Genomic DNA, 9,232 nt, shown 5'->3' with positions numbered 1-9,232 from the left:
GAGAAAGCATTAAAATTGGAAATGAGCTATTATCAGTCTCGTTAATGCGATGTATGGCTACTGAATTTGAGAAAATCCCCCCGCACTCAACCCCACCTACTCAATTTAGAGCCGATACTGCGCTGCAGCCGTGGCATACTTTTTATTAAACAGTATGCGATGAGTAAGTAGTATGCAGTTTATATGTAGTACGCTAGTATGGGTATTCCGACATGGCCAGTCAATCAGGCAATTTAGTATCAGTTGGGATAAGTCACATTAGGCTGAAGCTACTGCCCTGGATTCAAGGGCTCGCACTTCTGCCAGGCTTTTGGGAGGTCGGGTGGACAACGGTCTCCACGCTCTGGCAGCTTTAATAGCTGGGGTAAGTTCTTATGCCTGGAGACGGCTCTGGATGGGCCTCTTACGTGAATGGAGCCGAAGACTACAGCTCTCCGAAGACTACAGCTCTCCGAAGACTACAGCTCTCCGAAGACTACAGCTCTCCGAAGACTACAGCTCTCCGAAGACTACAGCTCTCCGAAGACTACAGCTCTCCGAAGACTCAGAACGCCCATCTCTAATGGGGATATACCACTGAGCCAAAAATTGCATGCCCTGCACTTTTCCCCCACTGAGCTGTGTGGGCTATAATTATGTGCACTGTTAAATGTAAAATATATATTTTTTTTTAAATGCACCATGAATAATAATTTGCTAATATTGATGCATCCAAATAGACTATCAGTTCCAAAAAAATTTAAACTTACGCAGGAATGGACAGTTAAACATAGGGAAAGAAAACATGTTACAGGCAGCAGCTAATAAATGTAAGTGCATTTTCTTTATTTAGACAAGGAGACAAAAACAGAACACCCACATATACACTTTACTTGCTCTCATAGGCTTCTTCCAACTTGAGCCACCCACACTACGACATACCCCTGACTCCAATTGATCCCTGTTCAAGCTGTTCTGAGATTATCATGAAAAAAGGAATGCATTTTTGTTTGTACACAGCACATTTACTGTTTGCTCAAAGGTTTTGGAAATAACTTAATAGAATAAGGTCACATTTTGGAATTTTAATTTTACTGGAAGCATGCTGGAAAATAAAACTAGATTTAGCTAGACATGCTAAAGCATAACTAATTTGGCAATACAGGAATTGCCATCAGATGCATGTGAACAAAGTGCATAAATTAACCCAGTGGGTTGGTCATAGGCTTGCTCATCAGTTTCTTTCATCTGCCTGATCCAGACACCCCTCCATTAAACAAGAGACATAACCAGTACTCATCTGTTTAAAAAAAAAGTCTCTGTAAAACCCATTTTGTTCATTAGTTGGAAAATGCAAGGGCAAATTTTCTTCCATTAGATATCATTCTTCATGAGTTTGGAAGTTGCAAGGCCAATCTCAGAAATGGTGACAAATCTTCATCTATTTTTTCATAATCCTTCATCACAAATTGCCATTTAAGACATGTCTGTGTTCTTCATTGTGACAAGTGGAATGATAACCACAATTTTAAACCATGAAACAGCATGCTTGATTTTTCTCCACACAACAAAATACCCCATCCCAACACCCTCAAATTTGTACTCTAAACCCCCCTCACCTAATTCCTTATCATTCTGGAATGAACAGCCATACCCACGGGATTTAAAATTCTGTTTTTTTTTTCTTTCCCTGTAGGCCTCAGATCATACCCGAGACGGGATTTATACAGGCCCACCTTCAAGGGTGACCACTGACGAGCCTCCAAGCTTCTCTGCTAAGGTTCGCCGATCTTTGATGTCTTCCAAACCGTTAACTTGCCATTCATGCTTGATACCTGCAATTGAGCAAAGTGGTCAAATGTGAAGAATGAAGTACCCTAGACATACCCACACAGCAGTTGGACAGTATTATGATTATTTCAACCTAAAAACAGTGCTCACCTGTGAATTTCTTTTTAATGGCATCCTTTGAGCTGGCGTAGATCATTTTGCTCTTCAGTGGAGCACCATCTGGGGCCCTGCGATACAGAGAACAGGAGAGATGACCACAAGGTTCTGTATTCCTAGTTGTAGTCAAACTGACTTTCTAAACCCAGTGCTTAACAGTTGACACGCACCAGAAGATGAAGACCAGGTCCTCTTTCTTGGTCTCCTTGGTCTCGTAGGTGGCGTCATAGAGGGCGTAGCGACAGTCATCTGCGGGCAGCATCTTGACAAAGTGCAGGTAGGGGTCTGCAATGGTAGTACCCACATCGCCAGTCAGGATCTCTTTACCCGATTCAAGGACGATGTGTTTCTTGTCCTCGCTCAGGCAGAACAGCACCGCCTTCTTCCGCTTCTTCTTCTCGTCCTCGTTCGCCTGGGCCTTACGCACCTTCATCTCGTTGAAGACTGTAATAACTTCATCGGTCACTGTCACCCCAGAGGCCTAAGGAGGGAAAAAAAAACATATTTAATGCATAGTGTACCCAAGAGACCCATGTATTTCATAAATCACTATCTGCCATTGCACTGCTATTTTGAGCATCTTACACCTGCACTGTCCATATCAGTTGACTTTACGGTGCCAGAATAGATTTGAGTAACTGTCATCAGTTAGTGCCGTCAGTAAGTATTCACAGCCCTTGACTTATTCCACTTTGATGTATTACAGTCCGAATTCAAAATATGTAAATAATTTCCCCACCCATCTACACACAATACCCAATAATGGCCAAACGTAAACATTTTTGCTAATGTATTGAAAATTAAATACAGAATTCTCATTTACATAAATATTCACACCCGAGCCAACACATGCTAGAATCACCTTTGGCAGCAATTGCAGCTGTGATTCTTAAGGTAAGTCTTAAGAGCTTTGAACACCTAGATTGTACAATATTGCACATTCTTTTTTTCTTCAAGCTCTGTCAAGTTGGTTGATGATCAGTCTTGCCATAGATTTTCAAGCCAATTTAAGTCAAAACTAAGCCACTCAGGCACATTCAATGTCTTGGTAAGAAACTCCAGTGTATATTTGGCCTTGTGTTTTAAGTTATTATCCCACTGAAAAGTGTCTGTTGGAAAGCAGACAACCAGGATTCATTTAGTATTTTGCCTGTGCTTAGCTCTATTTCATATCTAAGCATCCTATCTTCGTAGTGACTGGGTGAATTGATCCACCATCCAAAGTGTATTTAATAAATTCACCATGCTCAAAGGGATATTCAATGTATGCTTGTTATTTACCAATAGGTGGCCTTCTTTGCAAGGCATTGGAAAACCTTATTGGTCTTGGTGGTTGAATCGGTGTTAAATTCACTGGTTGACTAAAATACCTTACAGATAATTGTGTGTGGTACAGAGATGAGGTAGTCATTCAGAAATCATGTTAAACACTATTATTGCACACTATTATTGAGTCCATGCAACATATTATTGGAGTTAACTTCTTCGGGCTAGGGGGCAGTATTCAGAAGTTTGGATGAATGAGGTGCCCAAAGTAAAGTTCCTGTTAGTGTAAACTGCCCAGAAGCTAGGATATGCATATAATTGGTAGTATTGGATAGAAAACTCTAAAGTTTCTAAAACTGTTAAAATAAATGTCTGAGTATAACAGAACTGATATGGCAGGCAAATTGTGTTTTTTTCCCCCCAGCTCACCCTTGATTACTATGGCTGTCGATGGGAATAGAAGAGGAATACTTCCCAGATTGCATGTCAGTCTTTAGGAAGAGTTTCAGGCTTGTTTTCTGAAAAATGAGCTAGAATTTGTAGTTTTAGTAAGTGGCTCCCATTTTGACTGTAGTGTTTGTTGCGCGTTCCGGTGAGGGCGCGTACTTCATTATTCATCTCCAGTAATGGTCTCCGGTATTCTCAGTCTTAAATCATATCATTTTAGTTACATATTAGGGTACCCGAGGATTGATCAGGAACGTTATTTGATATGTTTGGAATAAGTTTAATAGTAACGTGCAGGATTCATTTGTATGCATTTTGAACGAGGGAAACCGGTGCATTACTGAGTCAAGCGCCAATGAAACAGACTTTTCTGGGATATAGAGGACTTTATCGAACAAAAGGACCATTTGTTATGTAGCTGGGACCCTTGTGATTGCAACCAGATGAAGATCTTCAAAGGTAAGTAACTTATTTTATCGCTATTTCTGACTTGTGACACCTCTGCTTGGTTGGAAATGTATGTAATGCTTGTGTGCGGGGCGCTGTCCTCAGATAATCACATGGTGTGCTTTTGCGTAAAGCCTTTTAGAAATCTGACAAAGCAGGTGGATTAACAAGTTAAGCTTTTAAACGTTTGACACTTGTATTCTGAATGTTTAATATTACGATTTTTGGACTTAGGTTTGCCATAAACAATTGATTGAATACCGGTACTTATTAACTCAACATCTTAGCTTTCATTTTTTATGAAATTGTAAAAACATAATTCCAATGTTTTGACCAAGAGGAAAATAAGACTATCCACTCTCTAACATTGTGTTTGCACGTCCTCTTTTCTCTCCCAAAGAAATAGTTACAGCACTTGGTCCATTCTTTCTTATGGTGGTTGTGCTGAAGAAAACCATATCTTTTGAGCGGAGGTAAAGTTAAGCCCCGTTCACATTACCCATAAGCACTCCATTAGGTTACATTACAGTATACCCCGTACACATCGTTATGTAGCCCATTTCATTGTGCTGCAAGTCATCTTCATGGAGTCCTGTCCCGCTACTGAACAGACAAGTGTCGTGTTTGTAACGCAAGATGGAGGAAAGCATGTCCCGTTTTGGGAGATTCCAAAATATGACCGTTTCATTCAGAACAGGATAAACATACCATTTGAGGTGATAAAACATAGCGTATAGTTACTTTTTCCTCAACTTGTTTTTATAAATGTATAGCAAGTCAAGCGAGTTCACAATGCAGAGCATGTATGACATCCGTCGCAAATTAACGGTGTGCTTATGGGTAAAGCCTTGTTCACATTACCCATAAGCACTCCGTTACAGTGCGACGGATGTCATGCATTTCAATGGGTTTCAATGGGGACGTCCACAGCGGAGTGGAATCGCAAAGCACCCTTATGGTTGAAGGCTCCGTTGCGAGACGGCCCCCCACATACTGACATTTGACAAACTTTGCGACGTCTTCAGTCCATCCAGAGTCAGTCAAAAACATGGAAGTTAAAAAAAGATGAAAATGTGGTTTTCGGTGATGGCTTTATGGAATAGCTACTAACTCGTAAACAATGACCCATTCCTATAAGTGAGTCCTATTTTAATAGTAATGTTAAAATACACATTGGCTGCTAAAACAATTCTATTAAATATGTTTGTGGTTTAAATACATTTTTTTTAATGATAATTATTACAGCTTGTGACTGGAACAAGCTGCAACAAACACTTAAACTGGACGGTTTTCTCAATCTCTTCATTCAAAGACTCAATCATGGACAGTTGTGGCTGCGTCACGTGATGTATTGTTGTCTAACTTCTTTCCCTTTGTTTTATTTTACCTTTATTTAACTAGGCAAGTCAGTTAAGAACAAATTCTTATTTTTATTTTCAATGACGGCCAATAACTGCCTGTTCAGGGGCAGAACAGATTGTACCTTGTCAGCTCAGGGATTTGAACTTGCAATCTTTCAGTTACTAATCCAACACTCTAACCACTAGGCTACCCTGTGCTGTTGTCTGTGCCCAATATTGTTTGTACCCTGTGCTGCTGCCATGTTGTGTCGCTGCCATGTTGTGTCGTTGTCTTAGATCTATGTTGCTGTGCGTTTTGTCCGATATTTTAATTTAATCAATGTTATACGTTTAATCCCAGCCCCCGTCCCCACAGGAGGCCTTTTGGTAGGGCGTCAGTTCTAAATAAGAATTAGTTCTTAATTGACTTGCCTGGTTAAATAAAAGGTTTTAAATGCTTCACAAAAAAATGGGTTGCTCACTAGTGGTGTCTACAATATACCCAGCTATAAAGTTACATAACATAATTAAACAAAACGTTTTATTATCACCCGAAACTATTTATTCTGGCCATACTTTGCAATCTCCCAAAATAAATGCGATGCCAAACGAAAGGCACGGGGGAGTCGACTAGAAAATAAGATTCCCCGACCGTCAACTGCCATGTCTGGGTGTCAAGTTTAGGAGTCAATTGCTGGCGGAATCTAAGATTCAATATTTCCGCAATGGTGGCAACTATTTTGCGTAGTTTACTTCGAGAACAAACTCTTGTATCTTCCACAGCAAAGAAAGAGCAAGCTAGCGAGTGAGATGGGAGGGGCACAGACTGTGCATTGGTAATCAAATGAAGTAGCTATAGAAATGCTATATTTCGCAATTTCTTGCACAAGTTCACTAAAGGAAGGACTATCAATGAGTAGGCTGAGCTATTCTACACGCAACAGATCGACGACCAAACACAAGAGAAAGAGGAGAAGGCGAGGCAGAGAGTCAGAACCGTGCGCATAGGCTATAGCTCCGTCATCTGTATCTATCAATGAAAATGGCTAAGCTAAAGGTCCAGTGAATTGATGTTGGAAATCGCCAAATGTGTCAGTTTAATTAGACATGTGCAATAAAAAGTATCTCCTATAGCTTTTAATGAAACCCTTGCTTGCTGTTTAAGTCTTAGGTCAGGGCTCTCCAACCTTGTTCCTAGAGAGCTACCTGGAGGAAAAACCTACAGGATGGTCGCTCTCCACAAACAGGTATGAGAGAGCCCATCCCTTCGCCCCGACCTGGGCGCGAACCAGGGACGCTCTGCACACGTTAGTCACCCTCGAAGCATCGATACCCATCGCTCCACAAAAGCCGCGGACCCTACAGTGCAAGGGGAACCACTACTTCAAGGTCTCAGAGCAAGTGACGTCACCGATTGAAAGCGTCGCCGATTTCACATCGGCTACATAGGCAATTGATCGCAAAGCAGCATCATTGCTAACCTTTTTGGAAATGGCAAGTGCAAACGGTTCAATAGCGCAAATCAGCAGGATGTGGGGCATTGTTATTAGGCAGGACGTCTACCATAGATGGACCGCTACAATAATGATTATGATCACACTTCAATGTAAATATTATGGGGAGACCTATACATCTGGCAGCCAATCACGAGTTACCAGTGAAGCCTATTGTCGTCTAGACATTACGATGAAATATCTTCACGTCTACAACAAATCTACAGGCTTCCGTCATAAGTCAATTAAATTTGAAAAAATAATTAATGGGAGCAGTTTGGAAAAACTAATCATGTGTGAATCGTCCTCTGGAATAACGCACATGTTTTGATAATCATTACAAAACCAAAGTGTAGTAATACCAGTCTGAATATGGCAGAGAAAAGGCTTATCAGCGTAGAGTGCGCGGCATCATCCTATGGGATCCGTCAAGGCCGCACACAGAAAATATCACTGAAATATTGCAGTTCCTACACATGACCTTCTAGATTCAAACCAAACATGAATTTTATAGGCAAAATGGCAGCATCATGTTCATGTCAGTCCTCTAGAACACAAATGTAGTCTTCCTAGAAGGACTGTGCAATAATGAGGTGTGTGTGAGCACATCCGTTTCAGCGTGTTTTGGGAGTAGAGCTAGAGTGGTTGGGGTCAACTCAAATCCTGGAGTCGTGCACAACTAACTAGAATCGGGTCGAGAGTTTCAATTTTCTTGGTGTCCTCATCAAACTATGGTCCAAACACACCAAGAGAATCGTGAAGTCCAGGTCCACAAGGCCCCCTAACAGCTACCACCACCAAGCCACAAAACTGCTTAACAATTAAACAGCCACCCGGACTATTTTCATTGAGACCCCCCCTCTCTAAAGATGTACGGCGTAATGAAATAAGTCACGATGTACACGAGGCACAATGTGAACGAGGCTTTAGAAACACTGGCGCGCAAGTCAAGTAAGAGGGAAATTGTGGCTTTCTAGTTTGTGCGGCTAACCAACCCCCAACAATCACTGAAATTGTTTAAGACGTGAACACACGCAGTGAGTAATAGACGCCACTGAACAAAGTCCATGGACGTATTTCGTCATCTTCTAAGAACATTGGCAGGTTGTTAGCTAGTTATGTTACACTTCCTTGTACTTGCAGTAAGGGTGGGGTCAGCTGGAACAGGCGGTAGTCACCGGTACTTGTAAGGCTAACGCTTCAACAGCTATCTGGCACGGCGTAGCTCTAACATCGCAGTTAAATTCAAAGGCAATACAGTAACGTTGTTTACCTTATCAATGCCAATGGTGGATAGCGTAACGTTAGTTTGCTAACATTTTTTGCTGTCTGTTTAACAATAGGCCTAACAGTTAACAAGGTAGCGACGCGTTAGCTACTACCAAGGACGCCAACATACATGCACTAGTTCATGCCAGCATTAGTCATGGATAAGATGATATGCCGAGGGGCTAGGTTACAACTAGTAAACTCTAACAACGAATGACAATGTGTGCGAATTAAATCCCAATTTCAATGTTCAACGGGCCAAGTAAGTACCCGTCCCCAATATAACTAAATTACAGCCATTTGAAACAAAGGTAACGTTACCATGGTTGAGTCTTTTGTCTATCCGCGTCTGAAAAGTCGTTCCTCTTGAGCTCGCAGCCTCGCACAGCACCAAAGAGGCAGACCGTGACTGACAGGCACAGTTTTCACGGAAATACGTTTTTACCGTGGCCACGCCCCCACTACGGTGGTACGGATGTGAAAACAAATCCTCAGAATCTGCTATTGGCGCGGGAGAGGGAATATTACTTTAGTGGTGATGGGGAAACTCAATTGAAATCATTTTATAGCTGCGGTGTATACCTTTTTGGGCGACCCGACCAAATGTACATAGAGTTGTGAGTTATAGATCTGTCATTCTCACTGAACGCAAGTCTAAGAAGGTTTTTGGGCACTATTTCTATGCTTCCCTTTCTTAAGGTGCATTTTTTGCATCTTTTATTTTCAGTTTTGTACACCAGCTTCAAACAGCTGAAATATTTGTGGTTTTCGATTGATTCTCTGGACTTTACGTGCTTGTTTTGTCACATCAGCTGAAATTAGGCAAACTATTCGATTTTTAGCAACCAGGAACTGGCGGAACGATTTATCTCTCTCTCTATATATATACATTACACACAGTGAGGCTTTTTTTTTTTTTTTTTGCAGAGAAATAAGAAGAAACCCCCACACTGCTCTTGATAGTATCACTGCTCTTTTAATACACTTTACGTATCGGCCTCAATGCCTTCGTCAGAGCTTACACAAAATACAATTGAATCAATA

The 9,232-nt window shown here is 41.3% G+C and overlaps 1 protein-coding gene across 1 annotated transcript; it reads right to left on the bottom strand.

Moving 5' to 3' along the window:
• Nucleotides 1-801: 801 nt before the first annotated feature.
• On the bottom strand, nt 802-8,699 carry LOC110533964 (cofilin-2). The gene is made up of 4 exons (XM_021618561.2): nt 8,510-8,699; nt 2,097-2,407; nt 1,921-1,997; nt 802-1,814 (listed from the first exon to the last, which is right to left on the bottom strand). Exons 1-4 carry the CDS (start codon nt 8,510-8,512, stop codon nt 1,702-1,704), a joined length of 504 nt encoding a protein of 167 aa, XP_021474236.1. The 5' UTR covers nt 8,513-8,699; the 3' UTR covers nt 802-1,701.
• Nucleotides 8,700-9,232: the final 533 nt, after the last annotated feature.

The sequence above is a fragment of the Oncorhynchus mykiss genome, chromosome 10, assembly GCF_013265735.2.
Source record: "Oncorhynchus mykiss isolate Arlee chromosome 10, USDA_OmykA_1.1, whole genome shotgun sequence".
NCBI lineage: Eukaryota > Metazoa > Chordata > Actinopteri > Salmoniformes > Salmonidae > Oncorhynchus > Oncorhynchus mykiss.
Note: the sequence above shows the minus strand (reverse complement) of the source record. Positions and strands in the feature narration are given on the sequence as shown.